This window comes from Saccopteryx leptura, chromosome 1 (assembly GCF_036850995.1).
Source record: "Saccopteryx leptura isolate mSacLep1 chromosome 1, mSacLep1_pri_phased_curated, whole genome shotgun sequence".
NCBI classification, from domain to species: Eukaryota; Metazoa; Chordata; class Mammalia; order Chiroptera; family Emballonuridae; genus Saccopteryx; species Saccopteryx leptura.
Window position 1 is genome coordinate 187,690,484 of NC_089503.1, and position 27,626 is coordinate 187,718,109.

Here is a 27,626-nt window from a genome sequence, read left to right on the forward strand (position 1 = left end):
CCGGCACACCCACCAAGGGCGATGCTCTGCCCACCAGGGGGCGATGCTCTGCCCCTCCGGGGCGTCGTTCTGCAGCAACCAGAGCCACTCTAGCGCCTGGGGCAGAGGCCAAGGAGCCATCCCCAGCGCCCGGGCCATCTTTGCTCCAATGGAGCCTTGGCTGTGGGAGGGGAAGAGAGAGACAGAGAGGAAGGAGGGGGTGGGAGCAGAGAAGCAAATGGGCGCTTCTCCTTTGTGCCCTGGCCAGGAATTGAACCCGGGTCCCCCGCACGCCAGGCCGACGCTCTACCACTGAGCCAACCGGCCAGGGCCTATGTGTTGTTTCTTATTAAATTATCCAAAATTTGATCCTCGTTATTATATTTTTTATTTCTAGAATTTGGTGCTTTTTCAGATCTGCTTTAGTCATTATATGGCCTTTTGCTTCTTATATTTTTAATCTCTTATTTCTTTAAAATATTAGATATATATTTAATCCATATTCTAAATCTGATCAATATAATTTCTAAATTCCTTTTTTCTTTCTTTTTTTTTAATTCAGTGAGAGGAGGGGAGGCAGAGAGATAGACTCTGAGCTCTTCTTTGTGCCAAAGGCAGAGGCCATAGGGCCATCCTCAGGACCCAGGGTCAACTCACTCCAATCGAGCCATGGGTGCAGAAGGGGAAAAAGAGAGAAAAAAAGGGGGGAGAGGTGGAGAAGCAGATGGTTGCTTCTACTGTGTACCCTGACAGGGAATCAAACCCCACACTCCAGGCTGACGCTCTACCACTGAGGCAACCTGCCAGGGCCCATAATTTCTAAATTTGTTGAGAGTATTTCTGCTTTCTATTGACTTTGCTGGCTCTTTCTTTATTCATGGTGGCTTGTTTTCTGATATGTTTTAGAACTTTCACTTAGTCATATTTTCCTTGGTTCATTAGTATGAATTCTTTGAGAGCAATAGCAAAGCTCTGTCCTTCTACATTAGAATAGACCTATCTCTCTCTGCTAGAAACATATGGTAACATTTTATTTTTATTTTATTTTATTTTTTTTAATTTATTCATTTTAGAAAGGAGAGAAAGAGGGAGAGGAGAGAGAGACAGAGAGAGAGAAGGGGGGAGGAGCAGGAAGCATCAACTCCCATATGTGCCTTGACCAGGCAAGCCCAGGGTTTCAAACCGGTGACCTCAGCATTTCCAGGTCAATGCTTTATCCACTGCACCACCACAGGTCAGGCCTCTGGTAGCATTTTAAACTAAATTCTTTGTTTAAAGTGTTTGGACCATCATGCCTTATAAATAAGGACTGCAAGCCCACATGAAGCTTATCTGGTGGTTATAAAGTGCTAAGAGAGACTTCTACCCCCTTAACAAACACAGAGATTTGAGGCAGGTGGTTTCCCATGCAGTACCCTTAGTAGGTGGGGCAGGTGATGACAGAGTATATTTAGTTAATCCTGACAGTTTAGGATGCTCCTCCATGGGGTCCCACATTAAGTGCTTACGCTTCCTACATTGTGCTGGACTCCTGTTCTTCTCGGCCTAATATAAAAGAGGTTGACCAGCTCTCCTAGGATCACCTCCCTTGCAGGGCTACTTCAGTCAATGCACAAACATTTTCCCTGCGTCAGTGGAAATGCAAGTTTTGCAGACAAAACTTACATTCTTCAGGGCCCTCACACTATGGCTTGTGTGTGGGGGGATTATAGGGACATCTGAGGTGGGGGCTGGGCACAGGGCACTGAGTCTAGAGGACGAAGCTGGGTCCAGGGTCATGGGAGCACATGGAGGTACAGAGCTGACCCATGAACCCAAAGGCACTGGTGGAGAGGAGGGGGCCTCAGAATGCAAGGTTCTTACAGTAGGGGACCAATGGCAGAGTCAGTAGCCGCCAACCTGCACAGCAAGTGGCAAGAGCAACTACCCCTCTGCAGGCACCACCTGCGGGCCAGGCAGGCGCCAGGCATCTGAGCAATGCTGGCCCCAGAGGATGCCCTACTACCTCCACTAGGTCTAGGAAAGTTTCCTCTTCCAGTGTCCCCGGAAAGGGGGACAGAAAGGAGAGACTGAATACAAGGGAAGAAACAGCCCTAAAATGCATTATTTGAATGAACCAAATGCTTTCTCACACTGAAAGCCTTCAAGCCTGAAAAGGCTGAGTTAATGCCTCATTGGCACTTTGAAGTCCTCCCTACCAACTCCCATTCCTGACAAGTCAGCAGGAATCAGGACTTGGTGATGTGCAATCAGTTAGAAGACAACGTGACATTTGTTCCTCATAGGAGACCAAGAGTCAACCCACAACACTATCAAACATCTTTTGGAAAATTTTGTTTAAGCAACCATAAAAACAAATATAAAACTGTGTTGTTTTTTCATAAGCAAGATTCTGTAAAAGAAACCAAAATGTCGCCGGGGGAAGGTACACACAGCTATAAAGAAACTTCAACACACTAGACAGTGTCCCATGTTAACCCACTTCCCTCAACCTGTGCCAATGAGATCCACCCTTGCATATAGCCCAGCATGGGTCTGGTCTGAGGAGCCCTGTCCATGCTCTGTCTCCTAAGGCCCCAGGGTGAGGGTACAGCTCTTAGCTCATGTCTGAGTGTGTCTTACTTTCCACGTTACCCTTTGTTTTGAATTCTCTGCTCTGCCTCCCACAGTGTCTCATCAAAGGTATACAGACTAAAGGAAGGAACACTGGGGAGTTCTTTCCTGGTAAAACCTTGGAAGAAGCCTTCATATTTTAAGCCACTTTTGGGTAATGTCATTCCCTCCAAGAACAAAATGTCTCAAGTCAAACATGTATATTTAAGAATCTCTGATTGCCAAAAAAATAAAGTACCTAGGAATAAATTTAACCAGGGAGATTAAAGACTTGTACTCGGAAAATTATAAAACATTGATAAAAGAAATCAGGGAAGACACAAACAAGTGGAAGCATATACCATGCTCATGGTTAGGAAGAATAAACATCATTAAAATGTCTATATTACCCAAAGCAATTTATAAATTCAATGCAATACCAATTAAAATACCAATGACTTACTTCAAAGATATAGAACACATATTCCAAAAATTTATATGGAACCAAAAGAGAACATGAATAGCCTCAGCAATCTTGAAAAGGAAGAATAAAGTGGGAGGTATCACACTTCCAGATATCAAGTTATACGATAAGGCCATTGTACTCAAAACAGCCTGGTACTGGCATAAGAACAGGTATATAGATCAATGGAACAGAACTGAGAACCCAGAAATAAACCCACACCTTTAAGGACAACTGATATTTGACAAAGGAGGCAAGGAAATACAATGGAGTAAAGACAGCCTCTTCAACAAATGGTGTTGAGAAAATTGGACAGCTACCTGCAAAAAAATGCAGGTAGACCACCAACTTACACCATTCACAAAAATAAACTCAAAATGGATAAAAGACTTAAATGTAAGCTGTAAAACCATAAGCATCTTAGAAGAAAACATAGGCAGTAAGCTCTCTGACATCTCTCGTAGCAATATATTTGCCAATTTGTCTCCACAGGCAAGTGAAATAAAAGACAGGATAAACAAATGGGACTATGTCAAACTAAAAAGCTTCTGCACAGCTAAAGACAATAAGAACAGAATAAAAAGACAAACTACAAAATGGGAGAATATATTTGACAATGCGTCTGATAAGGGGTTAATAACCAAAATTTATAAAGAACTTGTAAAACTTATTACCAGGAAGACAAACAATCCAATCCAAAAATGGGCAAAAGAAATGAATAGACACTTCTCCAAAGAGGATATACAGATGGCCAATAGGCATATGAAAAAATGCTCAACATCACTAATCATTAGAGAAATGCAAAATAAAACCACAATGAGATAACACCTCACACCACCTCACACCAGTGAGAATGGCGCTCATCAACAAAACAACACAGAATAAGTGCTGGCGAGGATGTGGAGAAAAGGGAACCCTCCTGCACTGCTGGTGGGAATGCAGACTGGTGCAGCCACTGTGGAAAACAGTATGGAGATTCCTCAAAAAATTAAAAATCGAACTGCCTTTTGACCCAGCTATTCCACTCTTAGGAATATACCCCAAGAACACCATAGCACTGTTTGAAAAGAAGAAATGCACCCCCATGTTTATGGCAGCATTGTTCACAATAGCGAAGATCTGGAAAAAGCCCAAGTGTCCGTCAGAGGACGAGTGGATTAAAAAGCTTTGGTACATATATACTATGGAATACTACTCAGCCATAAGAAATGATGAATTGGATCATTTATAACAACATGGATGAACCTTGATAACACTATACTGAGCGAAATAAGTAAATCAGAAAAAACTAAGAACTATATGATTCCATACATAGGTGGGACTTAAAAATGAGTCGCAGAGACATGGACAAGAGTGTGGGGGTTACGGGGTTGGGAGAAGAGAGGGAGGGGGTTGGGGGAGGGGAGGGGCACAAAGAAAACCAGTTAGAAGGTGACGGAAGACAATTGGACTTTGTGGGATGGGAATGCAGCATAAGAAAATGTCAAAATAACCTAGAGCTATTTTCTCTGAACATATGTACCCTGATTTATCAATGTCACCCCATTAAAATTCATCAAAAAATAAAAAAAAAGAATTTGTCTCATGGCTAATTCAGGCAGTTAGAAGAATAGTATAAGGATGCTAATTCTGCTTCTCAGGCCACATCCTGCAAAGGGGGCCCCAAGAAAATTAGCGATTTGGCTCCTCTGATTTTGCCAATTGGATTTAAAAAAATAGGTCAGGAATGCCCTGAAATGGAACTAACAAAACAAGGGCATAAATTTAAAGGACTTTTAGATACTGGAGCTGATGTATCTGTTATTGCTAAGCTACATTGGCCTCCTTCCTGGCCCACTCATACAGCAGCCACAGAATTACAAGGTATAGGGCAGAGTAAATCCCTTTAACAAAGTTCTAGTTTTTTATATTGGGAAGATTAAGAAGGTCATTCTGGATTTTTTTAAGCCTTATGCGCTCCCTGGATGGCCAGTTAATTTGTGGGATAGAGATGTTTTGAAAAATACGGGAGCGTTGCTTGTCAGTCCTAATGGTTTAGTCAGTACTCAGATGCTTGATCGGGGATTTTTGCCCACCAAGGGTCTAGGGAAAGAACAGCGAGGAATTCTCACCCCAATAGAAGTGGCACCCAATGCCAGAAGGTTTGGATTAGGATATCAAAATTTAGCATAGGGGACTTGGTAGCTCCTGCTACCCCAATAATGCATTGTGCAGACCCAATTACTTGGAAATCAGATAATCCTGTATGGGTAGACCAATGGCCCCTTTCTCAGGAGAAACTTAGGGCAGCTGCTCGATTGGTACAAGAGCAGCTACAGCTTGGGCAGATTGAACCATTTAATAACCCATGAAATACACTTCCATATTTTGATCTTGTCGCCTCCTTGATTATCAAGGGGCATAGGCAACCCTTACAGTTTATATACAGGTTTTAAGCCTCAAAATTATTGTTGTTCCTTTTTTCAAAGGATCAAAAATAATGGCTCTGGGAAACTTCCACTAAATGGCAAATCGCTTTTGCAAATCAATGGACAACTTTATACTGAAACAGTCAACTTAAAATCAGCTCAAAGACTAGAATTATGCCATTATCATGGCTTTTCAGCATTTGCCATATTCCTCCTTTAATCTATATACAGACAGCAAGTATTTACTTATGGTTGTTTCCACTATAAAGACTGCTGTCTTAGGGACAACTGCGGATGAACTATTTCAGCAGTTCCTCCTTCTTCAAAGACTTGTATGTCAACATAGAGCTCCATGTTTTATAGAACATACTCGAGCTCACTCCATGCTCCCTGGAGCTTTAGCACAAGGGAATGCCCTTGTTGATCAAGCTACCCGAAAGAAAATTATTTGGAGCAACCAATATTTGGACAGATCGAACAATTCAGTCTCATACTATTCATTACCAGAACGCTGCAGCCCTGTGTAAACAGCTTCAACTTTCTCAGCAAGCAGCACAGCAGATTGGTAAATCCTGTCCAAGGTGTCCTATACTACAATCTGTCCCTTCATTTGGAGTTAACCCACAAGGACTCCTACCAGGACAACTTTGGCAAATGGAGGTTACTCACATACCTTCATTTGGCAAACAGCCCTATGTCCACGTTACAGTGGATACTTATTCTGGATTTATATACATAGTAACCTCTGCCAGAACAGGAGAGGCTGCTAAGCAGGTTATAGCTCATTGTCTGTATGTATTTTTCTATTATTGGATTTCCTAAACTGGTTAAAACTGACAATGCTCCTGCATATGTAGCAAAAGCATTTACTGTATTTTGTCAAACCTTTCAAATTATGGGTATTTCTTACAATCTTTAAAGTCAAGGTATTATTAAAGCATACCTAGCAAATATTTTAAAGTCAATTTAAAAAAATTTAAAAGGGGGGAGTCATATCCTGGAACTCCTACGGGTCTACCATATCATGCTTTTTACTTAAATTTTTTAAAATTTCTTTTGAATACTGATGAACAGGAGACGCCAAATTTTCTTCTGCAAACTTCTACCTTCTTTTATTTGATCCAGCTAATAACACTGTTTTGTCTTTTTCCAAATAGCTCCAGATATACGGAAAAGGTTTATATAGGCGGATGGGGATCCTCAAACCCTTCAGCGAGATCTTCTGAGCATGGCTTTTAAGGTACCAAGAGGAAGAAAAAGCCCAATAGAGATCAGGGGAACTACCAGCTTTTAGGATATGCCCTTAAAGGCTCCAACACCCCAAAGGGGTCTCATAGGATGCCACCTGGGTCCTGCTTCAATAGTGGAAAGGAAGGTCATTGAGCTAAAGCCTGCCAGGCTTACATGCCTTTGCTGTGAGGAAAAAGGGACACTGGAAGGTGGGCTTCCCCCTCGCTCCTCTAAGGGAGGGTTCAGTCACTTCCAGCCCTGCTCCAGCCACCTATGACCTAACCTTGCCCAGAATGCTGGGGTTTGCCACTGAAGGCTGAAAGTGCCCAGGGCCGTCAGCCCCATCTACAACACTGTGGATGAGCCTAGGGTATTTATTCCAAGAAGCAGGTAAACTGATCTCATTTGCACAAGGGCCACTTAACTATGTCTCGCCTGAATAGTCAGGTTTTTTATTCTTCCCTCAAAGATCTCTGTTGTGGGTGTTGATAGTCTTATTTTCTGCTGCTTTGTTTAATATATAGTGTTTCCTTTATTCCTCCTACCTCAATGCCCCACTCATATTTCAGGCTGGGACCTACTCCTAATTTAGAGCTCTCTATCCCCCTTTTGCCTACTTCTATTGTGAATTTACCTTTGCCACCCAGCTTATTGTATCCCAAGGTTCTCTTTACCAAGCCACAGTTGCAGAACTCCAAGGAAAAGCACCCTGGTCACATCTCTCCAGGCAGAGGAGAACAGAAGCTCCATCTCCACACATGCTGCAGATGGCTTTTCCAGTCTACCTAAATCATTACCAGCTAGAAGCAGCAGTCATTGGGACTTGGACGTGAGCTGCAAAGTGTAGAATTGTGACAACAATTTCAGTGCCATGCAGACTTTTCCTGGATGTGGACTTTTTCTGGACTCCTGCTCGTTGTGACAGCTCCTAACAGACTGAACTGGGGTTGGGTTGCATTCACAGGGATTTGGAATGGTGTTGGGTCCAACTTGGACTTGGTGAACTTGTTAAGGACACTACGCTTTTATGGATTCTTGTTGTATTGACCAAGAGTTTGCTTAAAGGCTTTAATCACTGTAAAAAAAAAAAAAATATATATATATATATATGGAAGACTGGATAAAGAAGATGTGGCACATATACACTAAGGTATACTATTCAGCCATAAGAAATGATGACATTGGATCATTTACAACAAAATGGTGGGATCTTGATAACATTATACGGAGTGAAATAAGTAAATCAGAAAAAACCAAGAACTGCAAGATTCCATACATTGGTGGGACATAAAAACAAGACTAAGAGACATGGACAAGAGTGTGGTGGTTATGGGGGGAAGGGAAGGAGGGAGAGGGGAAAGGGAGGGGGAGGGGCACAAAGAAAACTAGATAGAAGGTGACGGAGGACAATCTGACTTTGGGTGATGGGTATGCAACATAACTGAATGATAAGATAACCTGGAGATGTTTTCTTTGAATATATGTACCCTGATTTATTGATGTCACCCCATTAAAATTAATAAAAATTTATTTATATATCTATATAAAAAAAGAATCTCTGGTTGTTTAATATATAAGGCCATAGGAAATTAATAAAAACCCAGATATTTTCCAAACAACGGGGGAGAAAATACTAGCATTTTAACTCAGTGAGCTCTTGAGGCATTTGTGCCACCAGCCACAAAGATCAATGTCAATGAATTTCTAATGCACTGGGAAGAGCAAGGAAGGCTTGCTTGCACCTGTGGCAGGCTTGTTGGTACCGACAGAAGGGAGCCTGCTATCTAATTGGTTTATTTTCAGGTTTGTTCAGGAGACCTCCAAGCAGCCACAAATTCACAACCCAGTGATGCTAACATCAGAGCAAGACCTGACTAATGCTGTTAAGTAAGTCAGCCTGGAAATAAGTTTCAAGATCCCTGCCTCTGGAACGTTCATAAACGGCAATGCTGGAACGAACCTGTGGGATTTCTGGCTGGGTCCTCCGCGCCACCATGAGTAACAGCTGTTGTTGAAGGGCGCTGACTGCAGGGTCTCCAGAAGAAGGATCTGGGCTCTCAGATGTGGTGGTACTGGAGGAGCTGATCTGTACGTCTCTGAAGATAGAAAAATGAAATCTTTGGTTACCCAGAAGTATGGAAGTCATGTATTTATTATAGATAGCATAGGGACACTAGGGATCCCTAACACAGGTTGCAAGAAGCAGGCAGCCATTGGACATTGTGTGTGCAAAGCTACCCATGGCAGAAGGGCACACACACATTCCAGTTGGAATGTCCAGGGGTGTATGTGGCATGGGGTAGGTAGGTAGGTGTCTGGTGTTCCAGTGGTGACGATCTTAGTGTTTCACATATTTAATGGATGGGGTGGTGGCACAGCAGTAGCCAGACTCATATTTTATGAAAACAATAAATTGTGGGTTGGACAATTTCCAAGACATCAATTAGGAAAAGATGGTGATCATCCAACACCTCTGCCACCTCCCTGTTCCCCAACACTCCCCACATGCCCTCCTCGTACCCACCCCCACCCAAAAGCAAAGGAACAACACATTAGGCAAAAGAAATGTCTCGGGTAATTGAAAAAAAGACATTGCTAAATTAGTTGTAATCTATATCAAAATAGTTCATTGTCTTTAATCACCTAGAGATTGATAGGACTTAAAATGATACAACTTTCAAGCAAGCTCAAACCTGGCACTTCTCTTTGGCTTAGAATGTAAAAATGAGGACACATGTCCCATCTGCTTTTCTAGGGGGTGCTAGTAACTTTAAGGAGACAAAGTTGGCTGCCTACCCTACAGTAATTTCTAACAGAATTCCTGCTGACATGCCTCCAATTTTACCCAGTTATCTAAGACTGTGTGCTTCAGAAGAGATCCTGGGCCGCTCCCTTGTGCCTGGGATAAAACCTGGTCTTTCTACCTCCTCCAAGGTAACTCCATGCACCTGGACCATGCCTGGCTTGGGGACAGGGGTAACACTATTCCCAGAGACCCCCGGGTGCAGAGGGGAGTCAGCCAGGAAGCAGGGAGTTCATGGGCAAGAATTTCTACTTCTTAAAAAGTAATGTGAAGAGGAGGTTATCTTTCTCACGGCCTCTAGCTATGATGTATGTTAGAAACACTTGGAGCCACGGTAACCACACTGACGCTTTGAGGGACAAGACTGAGCACAGAAGCCCGAGGACACAGAGCTGGGAGATGGAAAGAAACTGGTTTCTTGGTAACCAGCCGACCTTGCACGAATCATACCTGTGGACTTCCTGTTTTCTAAACTAACAAACCTTGCTATTGTTTAACCATTTTGAATTTGGGTCTTATGTTACCTGCCGCTACACTAATGTAATGATCTGACTTCTCATTTCACATTTCATAAGTCTCTGACAAGCTTTTGGATCTTTCATTTTCCAAATTCCCTACTGCTCTGTTCATAAATATACAAATAGATATTCTACAGGAACAGTGTTTAAAATATCTCCGCTACACACACACCGCATGAACACACAGATTTCCCTACATTGGTTTAAGACATAATTTATCACTATATGATGATACATTCAGTCAAGATCCCCCCCTTGAAAGAACAATTGAGGAAAAATCACATGTTAAATTCAGGGTTTAAGAAACAAATCAGGTGGGTTAAGTGCATAGAGTTTAAAAACTTAAAAATCTCCTTCTGTTATTTGAATGATTGTTCCATAAACAGTGATTTTGGTTCTTGCTTATATTCCTAGAATAATATCTGTTACTACCAAAAAAACAACAACAACCAGATTTATAAATGCAATATTCAAAATTTTCTGCTTTGACAGACCACTGAGTACTGGAATTCTGTCATTTCATAGCTAAATAGAATTAAAAGAGCCTTTTTAATACAGATTCGGAATAATCTAAAATTCAGCAAAATCCCAGAAGTTCACTAAAACCAAAATCATAATCTGACTTCACTGAAGGCAATGTAGGTGACATCTATAGACAGGCAGGTGGGGGATGAAAATGTGTGCTTCTGAGGAAAATTTGGAAAGTGTATAGCGCACTCTATCGCCAAGAGAAATACACTGAGAATTGACAGTGAGGTGTCCCATGGGACCATCCCAGTCAGAGCACCCTCCCCGCTGGTGCCTCCTGCTGGGAATCATGGCACAAAAGGAAGTGCCAGTGACACTGCAGCTTAATTTCTGTATCTTACTTGGCAGGTTGCCAATTGCAAAATAATGAAAAATAACATGATTTTCTTACACAAGTCATTTAAAAATCCTATGTAAAAATCAAGGGTTTGTTTTCCTTTTCAATATCTTTTCGATGAACCCTAGAATTAAACAGAAACTAGGCTTGAACTGCTCTACTACTTACTACCTGTGACTCTAAGCATGCTGTTCTCCTACCTCAAATCCTCACCTGTAAAACATGCAAGTCCCCCCCAAGGCTTGCTGTGAGAATTAAATTGGACCAGGTGTGGAAAGCACCAAATAGTGCCTGCAAGATATGAGACACTCAACAACCATTCCTAACCTTTTTATTTCTTTCTACTGCTATAGGACCTGACTTTGCTTATTCTCATATTAAATGGCAACATGACCCCTATACTCTTCACAAATAACATATAGATTCTAGTTGTTTCTAAAGTCAGGAATGGAGGAAGAGTGTTTTGCCCTCAATTCATACCTAACCCTCTTTATTTTATAAAGGTAAGTTCAAACAGTACATTAAGTTCCCTGTTAATTAATCTCTTCTACAAGAGCCAAGTTTTCTAGTTAAGGCATGATGGTATTATGGAAACTCCTGGTCTGAGCTGTGTGACAGGTGTCCTCATCTAAAAACCTGCTTGTCCTGGAAGGATGGGCTTCCTATTTTATCAGGAGGGGACAGAGCTACAGGAAACACTGATCAGTAGACAGAGACTCACCCCCTTAGTTAGATACTTCTCTGGGGACCTGATGTTGGAACTGTGACCCAGGACACCAGCTTGCCACTCAAGAACCAGAGACTACTAACATGCTAAAAATCATGTATGATAAAAAGCACAGGAGTCTTGCTACCAATCAGCGAGGACTGCCTCTCTGTCTTATTTGTATCTCTTTTCAGACTATTTGCTCCTTATTCTCCTCTCTTCAGCTTTGAGCTACATAATCACCTAAGAAGTCTCTGTTTTACTAACTTAAGGCCAAAGATTTACAATTTTCCCCACATTAATACATATATAATGTGAATGTGCTAAGTTTCAGAAGAGATTTCCTTCTGTGAAAGATCAGTGGAGATGGAAATATTCCAAACCTGCAGTGACCACACTCAGAACTGCAACAGAGTGATGCTTGCACATCTGGTCCCGATTAGCCTGCTCCCTGGTTAATCCCTACAGACTAGTTTGTGCCGCGGACCAGTGTGGCTGGTAATTCTGGCTCTTGAGTGAGAACGGTGTGGAATTAAGAAAACAGATTCATTAGTGGAATTCAGAAAATAGGCTCATTAAGAAAAAATGATAGGATCGGGAGGCCTCTTCAATGCTGATTAATACTGAAGCTCCCCACAGCTCCAGTTTGCTTTATTATATAGCCATATGCAAATAAGGAATTCCTTGATACAAAGTTACACATCTGAGGCAAAAACAAGAACTCTCCCAAGGCATAGACAGGAATTCCTCCCCACCCCCCACCCCATGCATAAGCCAAATCAACCAACATCTGAACAAACAAAGAGTAAGAGGAAGGGTATGTAAATTGCTTCCAGCAACTTAAGCAAGTGAAGTGGGTGTAAATAGTCAGCATCCCAATATGGAGGTGAAGGGGGGAGAACTTAGCCTTTTGCTAAGCCTCGAATTTACAATGGCTTTTTGCCACTTGCAGTCTACAACAAGTTTGGTTCAGGGTGATAGCAGAGATAAATTGATTGCAACTAGAATGACTCAGAGCAATAGCAGAAATAGTGATTAATGGTGGAAACTACAAAAAGAGCAAACACTAAGGAAAGAAGGGTGGATCAGATGGTGCCCTTTTGTACAGGCAGAGTTGGGTCTCAAACTGATGGTGACAATATCCGATCATATTGTACTCCCCAGGTTTTCATTCATCTAAGCTTCTAAATAACAATCAAGGTACCTGTGCTTCTGCATCTTTCCATTGATGTGGAAATTAATTCCTGAAATTCTTTCTCAGACCTCAAAAATCATGGCCCACCAGTTGGAGAGAAGAAGAGGGCTTCTTTTTCTGTGTTGACTCTGTCTTGTTTTACAAGCTTTCTCAGGGGACATGGGAACAAGCCACCCAGGGGGCAGTGCAGAAATGAAAGTCACAGTAACCACGTTCAACATGGAGGATATTTTAAATAAAGCAGCTATGTTTTGCAAACTGCAGCCTGTTAGTTAGACTTTTAACAGGGATTCTTGTTTTAAAGTCTGCAAGCAACTCTTCTTTTATATGACAGCAAAATTCATCTGTGTGTTTGAGATAAAGAGATGCCAGAAAGGGAGACAGGCCTCCAGCATGGGGTCTGAGTTCCTCAGTGTGGTGGCCGGGGCTGAGACCAGGAAGGCAGAACTCCACTATGTCACAGGACTTCTTCCCGGGGATTCAGAGAACAGAAGTCAATCTAGAATCAACCTGATACCTTCCATCCTTATGACTGTGCCTGGATGAAAACTTAGTCTATAGTATTTCTAAGAAAACAAAATGAGGACTACAGAATAATCTGAGAATGGACACGCAGAAGACAGGGCACAGAAACCAGGAGTGGCAGAAACTATTCAACATCTGTATGATCATTTGCTATGTGATCAAAAGCACCAAGAACCTCCAAACTTTTTAAAATTTAAAGCAGTGAACCCAAAACTTTCTGTTGTATAAGTCAGCAGTGATCAGCTACACACATACTCCCAGATATTTTCTGAGGTGAAATTCTCAGTTTGTACTTAAAAGGGGACATAGAATGGGGCACATCTAATATTGGAAGATGTCACGGCATTTTACTCTACATTTTGAAGACCCAACTGGTTATCTTCAGAGCCCAAGATTCCGGTTTAGCTATTCCAAACCAGGGATCAAGACTGCTTCTGACTAATGTAAAAGAGAGAGTCTTAAGACATGATTATTTCTGCACTTTTCAGTCTGTTTAACTTCTTTGGGAGACAGGTAGCTACTTAAGCACTGTGTGGTTATAAAGGGTTTTCCTGACAGTGGATCCCAGTAACAAGGAGAGCATTATTGGGAAAGGGTCCTAGAGGCTGATAATGCTAACAGCAGGGGAAGGACTCCGAGGACACAATACAGACACAGTGCGGGGTTTCTGTCCCCCTCTGGAGTCCACTCCACAGTGGGTTTAGAGATTTAGGGCTACTTTCAAAAATTAGCCTAATTTTTAACCAGAACAGTATCTGCTTAGATGTATACTATGATTCAGAAATAAATAAAAGCCAAATATATGTGAGTCCAGATAAACAAAGACATTATTACCCAATCTACTCCACTTTTAAAATAAAAACAAGGTGAAAGACTAAAATCCCCAATTAAAAATCCTCTAAACTACTTTGCCCCAGAATAAGTCTTCCATTCTGTAGGCTACATGCCTGTTTTATGAGTAATAGATACTCAGAATGCATGTAAATACCATCTTCCCATGAAATTTGCTGGGAGAGCAGACAATATGCATTTCATATGCATGTTCGTTAGACTGCTATGACATTGGAAAAGCTGGATTAATACCAAAGCATGGTTATCTATCTTCCCAGGATGAATCTCTGCCATATTACTTGGAAGAATTTATAGACAAAAGAAAGGTAAATCTTCGCTGGACAAAAAACCCAGCAACTATCTAGCTTTAATTGCAAGTCCTACAGGAGAACTAGCAAAATTTCACTCCACAATGTACCTTTCTGGACACAAAACACACCTTAACTCTCCAGGTGGACAGACCACGTCAACTTCGATTTCCTAGGCAGATCAGTAACTCCTGCTTCCTAGGTAGATAAGCTCACTTTAGGCTCAGAGCTACAGAATCAATCCTGGATAATGAGGCACTGAATTTATCTCCTGAAAGTTCTAAGTAGTCATTCTAAATGCTGCGATTTCAAGCCCGGGTTTCAGGTGTCTTTGTTCTAGTTCGTGGGGAAAGCAGGACCACATCAGATGATGTTATTTAAGCTACCTGCTCTGTGGACTGCGATCGTACAACCAGAAAATGCTGCCCATGTTTCCTTGGTAGTTAATGATGAATGTACTGGTTCCCCCAATGACAGTGGGCCAACGAGAGAAATTTGTTTCTGCTTCTGGTTTCCTCCAGGAGTTCCCAAAGAGACACTTACGGATGTTACACTGCAAATAATTCCCTACTCACACTTAGGAGTCAGGATATAAAACTGTTACATAGCAACTAGGCATAACAATGGCAAAGACAGATGGCTTTCTTGCCAATGATTAGAATTGGTGTTTTAATGGCCTAGCTGGAGGCATTCCAGCCACTGAATGGCCTTACAGGGAAAAGGCTGCTTTTCCAGAACCTTCTACAGCTGAATGGCTTAGAAACAGCTGCTACTAGGAATCCTTCCAAGTTCAAAATCAAAGTTTACATTTACTAAATTAGGAAAACTCAAAATTTAATGGCATTAAAAGCCAGGGACATAATATTAAAGCACCCACTCTAAAATTGCCAGGAAGACCAAAATGTTGGAACACAACAAGTTAGCAGGGAGAATATAAAGTACATAACTTAACCACCTTAAAATCTCATAAAGTGACTCATGAAAGTGCTAGAGGAAGGGCTTCCACCTGGCCTATAGTCAGAGTCTTTCACTCTAAAAAGAATAGTGAACTTGAGTCATTGTCTCACTGCTTCTGTTTGGAGACAGTAACAACAGCTAACATTTACTGTGTCCTCTATATCAGTTGTTGTACAGACTATTATATTCAAATTTGAAAGCCAACCATGGCTCTGGCTGGTTGGTTCAGTGGTAGAGCACTGGCCAGTGTGTGGATGTCCCAGGTTCGATTCCAGTCAGGGCACACAGAAGTGCCCATCCACTTCTCTCTCTCTCTTCCCCTCCCACAACCCTGGCTTGATTGGAGCAAGTTGGCCCTGAGCACTGAGGATGGCTCCATGGCATCCACCTCATTGGAGCTTGGTCGCTGAGCAATGGAGCAACACCCCAGATGGGCAGAGCATCACCCCCTAGTGGGCTTGCTGGGTGGATCCCAGTCAGGACGCATGCAAGAATTTGTCTCTGCCTCCTCTCCTCTCACTGCATAATAATAATTTTTTAAAAAGGAAATAAAGCCAACCAGTGAGTTAATACCTGGTATTATTTCCAGTTCTGAATTAAAAAACTGATATGTAAGATGATTAAGCAAGTAGCTTGATGTCAAACAAAAAGTAAATTTTAGTGCTGGAGTTGGAACCTGGACCTAAGACTAATAATGTTCATGTTGCAAAAGACTAAACTTCCGGTATCAGGGCCATGTGGTTCCATCACAGTCACCATTCATACACAAGACAACGGAAGACGCGACTAGAAAATCTCATTTGTTTTCAATTCGGATTTCTATGTAGAGTGGCTCAAAGAGAGTCATTTTTCAGGATTGCAAAGTGTTTTTTCTTCTCACAGAAAGAGAAGATAATATTGTGAGTTGAAAGGTGTGGACCGGGAAAGGTTGGCGCTCTGCTCTCCTAGCACCTGACGCCCCTCGCACCTGTCATGAGGCAAGGTGCTCTGCTGATGGTGTTTCGATAATCCCACATTCTGCAGTTTCTCTCTGCAAACAGGTCTAATTACAACTTGTTTGTTCTGCCACAAACAGAACAAAGCGTGAATTCCTCAAGCAGGCTTCAGGGTCCCCAGGGCCCTGCTGCCCTCCAGTTCAGCTTCTTTTCTGCTGTCCTTGAATACCCAGTGGGCCTCTGCTCCGTCCAGACTCCCAGTGGGCTGCCTCTGCCATTCCCAGTGACTCCATTAGGTATTCGTTGAATATCTATGGACAGAGGGCCCCACACAAATGAGTGAAATCCCTGGGGAATGTGATAAGCACCCCCTGACAGCAACAAAGATTTATTTTCACAATGAGGATTGATAAGAAAAAGAAGACAGGCAGATTGTGACTTGAGATGAGAATTCCCAAAGGAAGGAGTGAGTGGGGAAGCGCATGCAGGCCAAGGGGAGCGATGCAGGCTGGAAGAGGGTGGACCGGAGACTGTGTGTGGGCCTCATGGAGGGTGGTGCTGTCTGCAAGGCGGGGGGCTAGAGGAGCGGGCTCACTGCAGACCGCTCAGGTGCTGGGGGCCACGGATGGGCCCAGCAACACCAGGTATCAATCAGCATAACATGTATTAGCAAAATGGGCCACTCCACAGCAGGGTTCAGAGCACAGGGTGGAGGCCCACCTTGCAGCATTTCAAAAACATTACAACCGACATTAAACAAAAAGATCTGTATGAATGTGGACTTCCAGCTCCTTGTGGAAGACACTGGAAAACTCAGTCACCCCAGGCATACTGAATAGACTGAAGCTAAGAGCAGCAGCCTTCTGCAGACAGGATTGAGAGCCCCATGAACTGCATTGTGGACACGAGCCCCTCCACCCACCTATGTTAGCTGCCTGGGCTTCAGGTGCCCCTGCTGTGCGGGCAGGAGCAGAAGGGAGAGTCAAATGTCCACTGCCCACTGACTAGCTACTGAGGGTGAGCATGTTTCTCAATCAGTGTTCGTTTCCTTTTCTGTGAAATGTAGCACTCGGTTTTGTCATCCAAATAGAATTAGGCAACTTAATACTCAGTACAGTGCTTAGCACAGACACATTTCATAAGTGGAGGCTGCTGCTACCAGAACTATTATTACAAGACAATTTTTCTTCCAGGCCCAGGAACTACCATAACATTGCTTCCCACAGAGAGGTTCGAGACACGCTGGACACGAACACCTGCTCGCACCGCACCTGGTCAGCTGTGTTCTACTCTGACATCCTTCTTTATGTTAGAGACAGGGCTGACACTGTCCCCCCACACACATACAGAGACACACACACAGACACATATACACGGACGCTCCTACACATAGAGACACACACAGACATATAGACACATATACACACACTCCTACGTACACAGTCAAGAAAAAACACACAAACACACAGATACATATACAGAGATACTCCTATACACACAGATACGCAGACACACAATCATATACACACAGAGGTATGTTAATGCAGGGATTAAAATGTTTCAATTGAACTAGCTTGCTTAATTTTATTCAATTTTAAAACAATTTTTTCTCATACAACTAATTCAGAAATACCCAACTCATCGCTACATCATGAGCTTCCACGACATCAGGGCTTATTACAAATCCAAAGAAACTGGCCTCCCATGAATGAGTGGCATAACTTCTACCATCAGCGAGTCTGAGGAAGAGTCTAGGATTGTTGGAATAGCCATCACAAGCCTGTCAGACAGCAGTTTAAGTCCAAAAGGTCACCTAACTCCTCATAGGACTGAGCCGCTTCTCCTGAGCATCAATTAACAGACAGCAGCCCCTTCCCTGCTCTTCCAGAACCGTCTGGGGAACAGCTTCAATGTTCAGTGCTATCATTGCTGAGTAGGGACTAGTGCCCTGGGCTCGTGCACCAGACAGGAAACACTGCACATCTCCGGGGCCCACCCAGCCTCTGAACTGCCACAACCCCTGTAACGGTCTCCTCTAAAGGACTAACTTGTTTCAGTGAGTAGACAGTGTAGAGAACATGTATATTCTCAAATATATATACTAGTTAACACATACATTACTATATTTTATTTTATCTTTAAAGCATAAGAAAGAAAAGATATGAATGTGCCACTATTTTCTATATTTTAATAATGGCTACGTGCCATTATTTTCTAGAACTCTGAAGACCAATCCCCTATCAAATCACTTGCGGGAAGAAGCTGAAGGTCAAATACTTAGAACTTGACAACTTAGAACCAACTGAGCCTGGCAGACCAAGACCTTGTTTATTCAAATGTTTATAGAAAAGAGATATCAGAGAAGACTGGGGACATTACATAAAGCTTTTCTTCACGGGGAAAGGTGCTTTTACAAGACTTAATCCTAATTCTCTTTAAAGAAGCTCGGTAATTAATTGAATTGGCATTTCTCCAGAGGGAGAGAGTCCTCGAAGTTCATATGCTGATTTCCGGTGCCCAGTATCCGCCCTGCCCCAAACTTCTCTCTGAAGAGCCACACCCATACATTCCCAGAGGGAACCTACAACTATAGCTCTATCCATGCACGCAGATCCAAGCCACGCACTTGCCTTAGTGACTGGACTCGGGTACGTGGTCCAGTCAGAACCAGTCAGACATGATCAGACCTACATTGAGGTTCATGGGAATGAGGCAGGTTGTCCCTGCTGGACTTGAATGAGGGGACACAGCATCTGGGGCTGCTACAGGCACCTTGTGACCACCAGGGGACCTGTCTGCCAGTGCTGTCCAAACACAGGCACAGCAGGAGACTGATGGAGGAAGAGGAGCCACAATGGAAGACTTCCACCCAAGATGTCAGTTTCAGGACCCCACAATTCCCACATCAATGAAGCCTGTTTGACCTGAATTTCTGTCACATGACACAAAAGGGCTCTAACGGTTCTGTGACATGACACAGCAAAGTGGGGACGGGATTGATATTCTGAGATTCCCCACAGAGCCCCATGCTCCATGGGAGAGCTCAGCATCCTCAGCAGGCCCACAACTTAGCAACCTTGCTGTCACCCTTTCGGTGCGAGAAGGGCGGGCAGCAAACTGAAGCCTTGAAGGGTCCTGAAATGAGGGCGGGTTAAACAGAAAGGAGCTCCAATATGGAAGGGAATGCAGGGGGAATGCAGAGGGAATGCAGGGGGAATGCAGGGGGATGCAGGGGGAATGCAGGGGGATGCAGGGGGAATGCAGGGGGATGCAGGGGGAATGCAGAGGAATGCAGGGGGAATGCAGAGGGAATGCAGGGGGAATGCAGGGGGAATGCATGGGAAGTGCAGGGGGAATGCAGGGGGATGCAGGGGGAATGCAGAGGAATGCAGGAGAATGCAGGGGGAATGCAGAGGGAATGCATGGGAAGTGCAGGGGGAGTGCAGGGGGAATGCAGGGGGATGCAGGGGGAATGCAGGGGGATGCAGGAGAATGCAGGGGGAATGCAGAGGGAATGCAGAGGGAATGCAGGGGGAATGCATGGGAAGTGCAGGGGGAGTGCAGGGGGAATGCAGGGGGATGCAGGGGAATGCAGAGGAATGCAGGGGAATGCAGAGGAATGCAGGGGAATACGGGGGGAATGCAGAGGGAATACAGGGGGAATGCAAGAGGAATGCAGGGGGATCCAGGGGGCAATGCAGGGGGAATGCAGACAGCAGGAGTCAGAGGAAATTTCATAGAGACACTCAGGAGAGAAAGCCAGTGAAAGGGTCACTCTGGGTGAGACACTATCTAATTCTCATCTGCTTGCTGCATCTTTTAGTTCTCTAAGGTCATGGATGTGTGGCCTTACACAAACTGGAACTACCGGGAGACAGAGGTAAAGTACGTCCCTAGTGGTAAAGTGAAGTGCATTTAGCCAAAGAAATAAAAATTTAAAAAATCTTCTAATTTTATTTGGGGATAAAATAGGTTTAAATTGTTCTAAATTTAGTTTTAAAATACTACAGCTTTTTTAAATTTTATTTATTCATTTTAGAGAGGAGAGAGAGAGAGGAGAGAGAGACAGAGAGAGAGAAGGGGGGAGGAGCTGGAAGCATCAACTCCCATATGTGCCTTGACCAAGCAAGCCCAGGGTTTCGAACCAGCGACCTCAGCATTTCCAGGTCGACGCTTTATCCACTGCGCCACCACAGGTCAGGCAAAATACTACAGCTTTTGACTAAGGATCACAGAATAATACAGCAGCTTTCAAAGCTGTGTTCTCATATAATTAAACAGTTTGTAAGAAAGCTGCCACCTTTGATGACTAAACTCATCCAACCACTGAGACAGAAATCTCTGAGAGGCTGGAACTCAGGCGGGGACCGCAAACTTCCCTCTCCATTTGCAGGGGGACTTCGCATGTTTTTTGGCTGGAGAAGGAGAACTTGATTTTCTATCTATTGTGACCAGTACGTGGGTACCTGAGGGAAACCGAAGAAGAGTGGAAGGTGTGTAGGTGATGGATAACATGTGTGTTGCCTCATGGGAGTGACTGTGGACACCAGCAGCTGCTTCAGGGTCAAGGCCCAGCTGGGACTGCACTGCTGGAGACAGTTGTCACCTGGAATGCCCATCAGTTCTACCAGCAACGTGGACACCAGCATTCCTAAGCCAGTGACAAGCATCAGTGGCATTAATGAGAGAACACCCTAAAATGCTGGCATAGGACGGAATTCCACTGGAGGGAAAGGACAAGGACAGCCTTTATTCTAGATTCCTGGGAGGCTCCCCGTGAGTTCCCTAAACATACCTGGTAAGGAATGTTTAAACTTTGACTTTGGGAAGGATCATGTGCAGCCTATAGCATTCCAGTTTCACCACAAAAGTCTCCCATAAATCCTCAAGTATAGGCCCTGGCTGGTAGCTCAGTGGTAGAGCATTAGCCCAGTATATGGACGTCCCAGGTTCAATTCCCAGTTAGGGCACGAAGGAAAAGAGACCATTTGCTTCTCTTTTCTTCCTTGTCCCCCTTCTCTCCCTTTTCATCTCTTTCAGCCAGTGGCTTGACTGGTTCAAGCATGGACCTGGCTGCTGAGAATAGCTCCATTGGAACACATCAGCCTCAGGCACTAAAAGTAGCTTGGTATTCAAGCATCAGCCCTAAATGGGGGTTGCTGGGTGGATTCCGGTTGAGGTACCTGCGGGAGTCTGTCTCACTATCTTTCCTCCTCTCACTTACAAAAAATCCTCAAATATACATACTCTTCCAAAGAAATATACATGAAAACCTAACTTCCACACTTAGAGCAAGCAACTGGGGCATGTCCATGTGGATTATCCTCAAAGAATCTCAAGTTAGGATGAATGATGGATTCAGACTCCTACTCATGTCTCAGAGCTTGCCCAACACCATGATTAATCCATGTATGTTCCAGATATGCAAGATAAATTAATATCACCTTGACTAACATACTTCAGAAAGTTATTTAATGCATTCTGCAGGAAAATAGAAAAGATGTTTAGATGATATATCTACAAAACAGTTTGCCTTCGTTAGTGTTGATGGGGACCGACGACCTTTCTAGTCCATCCCTTGGGACAAACTTAATAGCATGTTCCCGAACCACATCACCATCTTCCCTGGGGAGTTCACTGTTTCACAGGGCCCCTCTGTGCTCATACTACATGTTACACTCATTTTTGGAAGTGGCTGCTAAAAAAATGGTTCCCTTTTTTTATTATTCTGCAATGTCAGATTTCCCATCTCTTTTACACAAAACCCACATGCTTTGACACCTACAAATAGATGAACACATTCATTCTATAGCAGGATCCTCACTTCAACCACAGTCAGAAGAAGTTCCACGTCGCCCAGCAATGCAACAGCTTCCAAACTTGGAAGCTGAGCTCACTTACCCAGCATGAGAGAGACCGTAGTAATCTGATCGCTGTTGCTGGGAGGGGCCTTCTTTCTGATTTCCAGACTTTAAGTAACAGGACCTAATTTCCCCTTCAAAATCACAAAATTTCAGCACAGAATATTACACAATTATTTATATATGGTCACTTCAGATTATACTTTTCTCAAGTCAGAGGAGATTCATTTCGAACTGTTTGGATAAAAATTGGCAATGTAGGTCCATTCTCTATATTTTTCCACAGAATGTGCATCTTAATGAAGAAAAGCTTCTTGACGTACCTCTTTATTAATAACACTTAGGCAAGTTTTATTCAGCTTATTACTTGCTTTTGCTCGGTTAACTTGTACCATCTTTAATTCACTGTTACATACTGTCGTCAGTGCATCTGTATATTCTCTACATGTGTCAGTGTGACCTGTGTACACTGGAACTGGGTTTTTTTGTTGTTGTTTTTCTGTTTGTTTTGTAGCATGTGCAAAAAAAGGCTCATGGAGCATGAGGGTCTGACTGGCAGATCACAGGGGATAGGACATCCCTCCTGTGAATTCTCATCTGAGCCTCAGCACTGACTGCCCTGGCAGCCTGGTAATGAGGAAAAGCAAGGATGGAATTAATTTGCAGTTAAATTAGTCAGCTGAAGAGGTTCAGGGTACGGAGGTGTGAAAATTTGTTTGCTTTGTAAATGTAAAGGATCTCTCCCCAGAAGAGGGTTCAAGAGCACCTTCTTCAGGGAGCACATGCATATAATTAACTTTGTCTGTTATGAGCAGCAGGAATGCAGATGGGAGCACTGGGTCTCAACTTGAGGGCTCCTCCCATCAAGAGAAGTATTAACAAAGACAACCACTGACTTTCTTGAGGCTGTGATGTAAGTGCCAATGTTGTGCTTTATAATGGAAAAGTCCCGTTGCATTTCTGCAGATGCAAACGCACTTCAAACTATAAACTATTGATTTATGGATCAAGTACCATATAATTTATTATTCACACCAGAATCATTTTGAGAGTAAAATAACAAGCATTAATTGATCTATAAGTGACTTAAGCCAAGACCCATCCTTGAAAAACATATCGGAACTATATTCCTTATCTACAGAGCTTTGAACTTGGCACTCCCCCCCCCCCCCGTCTCTCTTCCTTTCTTCCTTCCTATTACTTTAAATCTTTTTTATAACAAGGCACTAAAAACAGATATCAAGGTCATATTTTCAATATATACCCCAAAAACAGTTACTAGGTGTGGGCCATTGCCTTGCTGAATTTTACAACTGTGAGGAGAAAAATGTCATTAATCGTATTATTATACATCAATAAATAATTATAAGCTGTAAGAGTATCAATGAAAGAAAAGGACTGAGTATTCAGGGAACATAAAGCAGAATCTGACTACATCTGGGGATTTCAGGAAAGGTTTGCTAGTAGAACTTTCTTTAGAAAGCAAATCTGAAGAATGAGTAGCAGATTGAGGGAACAGTAGGTGCAAAGGTGCTGAGGCAGGAGAGAGTACAATCTGTTCTAAGACCATTACATGTGAACAATGGTAGGACTAAGTTTCCTTGTTCCAAAGTCTAGGATTCAGGCCAAGAGTCCACTTGAAATCCTACAAGAGCTGACAGTTTGCCCCTTCTTCCTCATTAGTAAGGAGCTTCCAAGACTTACCATGTTCATCAATGAAGACATGCATAGCATCCACAGACATCTCATCTTGCACAGATGTTTCGGGCCCACTGATGACTTGCAAGACAGAACTATCTTGCTGAGAAGTCACTCTGTAGATTATCTGTCTTTGTCTGTTGCCTTGGAAACTTAATATACATAAAAGATTCAAAAAGTATTAGGAACTCCATCTTATCCTTAACAAGCATTCAAAAACACAGGCAATAAGTGAGGTTGTCTCATACTTTGCATCAATACAAAGCTAAATAAGTAAGTTATCCTTACAGGGCTGTGATCTTGGCAGGCTCAGTGAGCACAGGGCTGGTGCTAGTGTGGTCTTGACTTTGCATTTCCAGTTTTCCTTGCTTGGAATTGTTTCTACTGGGCTTCTCATTTTCTAGGATTTCATCCTTTTTCTCTTGGGAGTAGTTATCTGAAAAACATTGCTTTATAAGGGGAGATCCAAGATGGTGGCAGACTTGGTGCATGTTACACTCGCCTCCTCCCAGGATCAAACTGGAGTTACAACTAAAGTTAACAACAATCATCCTGAATAATCAACTCAAGACTAAATAAAGAGAATCTTATAACCAAGCATTCCCAGAAGACACCACATCGAGGCTAGTAGGAAGGAAGGAGACATGAAAAGAGCTGGTCCCACTCCCGTAAACAGTGGCTGAGGTACTGGAGGGATATCTCAGCTGTGGAGGGAATTCCCCCTGAAAAGGGAGGGGCCTAAACCACTATCCAGGCTCCCCAGCCCAGAGCACCAGAAATGGGCACAGGTGCCCACATAGCATATGGCTATGAAAAGCAGTGAGGTTTCTTTCTGCCAGAAAGAGATGGGAGTCTGCAGGGATTCAGTCATCCTTAAAGAGCCAATGCACAAAATCTCAGTCACAGCTACTCACCCTGGGCTCCAGCAGAGAGGCCACTGAGCAGTCTAGAGTGGCGTGAGGAGACTCTGGGGAGTGACATGGGGGGGGGGGGGGCAGCTACCAAACTCCCTGTACTGTCATTCTCTCATATCGCCGTCTTCCTGGGCAGAGCACTCCCCTTCGTTGGGCATCACCCTGGGGAAAGCTACTGTCCCACACTTGGAGCTCCCTCTCACTCTGCCCTGCAGAGATAGGCCCTGCTTAGGAGCCAGCTGTCTTTGCTAGGGAGTTGAGGTCTGGGAAGACTCAGGGGGCAGGAGTGACTCAGTGGCCTGGCTGTGAGGTGGGGTTATTCCCCCCGATCTGCTATGAATCTGACTGACACTTCCCCCTCATGAGAGATTCAGGAAAACATCCTCCTGGGTGTTAGAAGGCTATGCTCCATGCTCTAAGGCCCCATCTACCCAACTCCTAGTGGCCCCGCATTACTGAGGTTGGGGAAAAGTCACTGACAGACAAGACCTGTAATACTGGGTTGGAGTCCACACATACCAACTTCCCTGAAGCCTGACCAGCACCTGCACCTCAGGGGAGACCCACTATCCCCTAATATCCCAACTCCTCAGACAAAGCCTAATAGGCAGCCAGAGGCGCAGGCAGCCAGTGACAAATCTAGGGGTGCCTTGGGACTTCTGCTGAACTGTCCCTGCAGCCGGTGCCCACACCCACTGGCCAGCTCCATACGACATCAGAGCAGGATCTAATAGCTTCACAAGCAGCATGTCCAAAGGGAGATCTCCTCAGGCAACAAACCCAGGTGAGGTGAATTTCACTTCCTGTTCTCAGCACCTGCACAGCAGTAGGCACACTTTGGTGAAGGTAGAACCTCACAGTCAGCCAGTTTGAGGGTCTATCCCACACACAGTGGGCTGATAGAAATCAAGATTCAATTGAGTTCTCAACAGGAGGCCCACATAACCCACACAAGGGACATTTCTAGAGCACCAACCTTAGGTGATCAAGGAGACTGCACCACTGGACCCAGCAGAACATCTACTGCATAAGGCCACCCCACAGAGACTGGGAATCATAAAGATCTACCTAATACATAGAAACAAACATTGGCCCTGGCTGGTTGGCTCAGTGGCAGAATGTCAGCTGGCTGTGTGAAAGTCACATGTTTGAGTTTGAATCCCAGTCGGGGCACACAGAAGAAGTGGCCATCTACTTCTCCACCCTTTCCATTTTTCTCTCTCTCTCTCTTTCTCTCTCCTCTCCTCCTGCAGCCATGGCTTGGTTTGAGCAAGTTGGCCCCTGGCACTGAGGACGACTCTGTGGCCTCACCTCAGGCTCTAAAATAGCTCATTGCCAAGGAACAGAGCAGTAGCCCCAGACAGGCAGAGCATCGCCCCCTAGTGGGCTTGTCAGGTGGATCCCTGTTGGGGCTGATGCGGGAGTCTACATCTGCCTCCCCACTTCTCACTTTAATAATAATAATAATAATATAACACAAACAGGCAGCAGAAATGGGGGGAAAAGAAACAGATTCTAAAACAGAACAGGAGAAATCTCCAGAAAAAGAGATAAATAAGCAATTTATCAGCTATATAGTGCAAAGTAATGGTTATACAGATGCTCAAAAAACAAAGTGAGAACTTTAATAAAGATATAACAAGCACAGAAAAGAACATAGAAAACATAATAGGAACCAGTCATAAATAAAGAATATAATATTTGACATCAAGAATAATCTGGAAGGAATTATTAGTAGGTTGGATGAAGCAGAGGATCAAATCAGAGATTTGGAGAACAAAGTAGAAAGAAAACCCCACCAATCAGAGCAGCAAAATGAAAAAAGTAAAATAAGAATGAGGAGAATTTAAGGGACTTTTGGGACAAGATGAAACATAACAACATCTGCATCACAGGGGTACCAAAAGGAGAAGAGGGAGAGCAAAGGACTGAGAACCTATTTGAAGAAATAATGATCGAAAGTTTCCATAAAAATCAATCACAAGTGCCTGACCTGTGGTGGCGCAGTGGATAAAGCGTCAACCTGGAAACGCTGAGGTTGCCGGTTCAAAACCCTGGGCTTGCCTGGTCAAGGCACATATGGGAGTTGATGCTTCCTGCTCCGACCCCTTCTCTCTCTCTCTCTCTCTCTCTCTCTCTCTCTATCTCTCTCTCTTTCTTCCCCCCCTCTCTATAATGAATAAATAAAATCTTTAAAAAAAAAATTAAAAAAAAAAAATCAATCACAAGAATAAAAAACACACAAAAAGACATGGAGGCTAAATAAAGTTATCAAGCAATGATTGCGTTAACAATGAGATAAAGGAAGAAATCAAAATATACCTTGAAACAAATAAAAATGAAACCACAACACCCCAAAATCTATGGGCACAGCGAAGGCAGTCTGAAGAGAAAAATGTATAGCATTACAGACATACCTCAAGAAACAAGAAATATCTCAAATGAACAATCTAACTTTACACTTAAAGGAACTTACAAAAGAACAACAAACAAAGCTCAAGGTGAGTAGAAGAAGGAAAATAATAAAGAGCAAGCATAAATAAATAAGATCAATGAAACCTAGAGCTGATTCTTTTAAAAGATAAACAAAATTAACAAACCTTTAACAAGACTCTTCAATGAAAAAAGAGGACCCAAACAAATAAAAATCAAAGATGAAAGAGGAGAAGTAGCAACAAACACCAAAGAAATACAAAGTATTGTAAAAAAATATTGCAAAGAATGATAGGCCAACAAATTGGACAATTTGGAAAAAAATAAATTCCTAGAAACATACAATCTTCCAAAACTGAATTCAAAAGAATCAGAAAATCTGGACAGATCACAGCCAGTAAGATT

The 27,626-nt window shown here is 43.2% G+C and overlaps 1 protein-coding gene across 3 annotated transcripts in view; it reads right to left on the bottom strand.

Moving 5' to 3' along the window:
• Positions 1 to 27,626, bottom strand: part of PCNX2 (pecanex 2) — a 344,351-nt gene that overhangs the window by 238,071 nt on the left and 78,654 nt on the right. For all 3 annotated transcript variants that reach the window (XM_066383295.1, XM_066383286.1, XM_066383277.1), the window contains 4 exons: positions 24,163 to 24,310; positions 23,881 to 24,026; positions 22,217 to 22,310; positions 8,633 to 8,768 (listed from right to left, as the gene is read on the bottom strand). In XM_066383295.1, the coding sequence (XP_066239392.1) occupies positions 8,633 to 8,768; positions 22,217 to 22,310; positions 23,881 to 24,026; positions 24,163 to 24,310 (524 nt within the window). The remainder of the gene's footprint in view (positions 1 to 8,632; positions 8,769 to 22,216; positions 22,311 to 23,880; positions 24,027 to 24,162; positions 24,311 to 27,626) is intronic.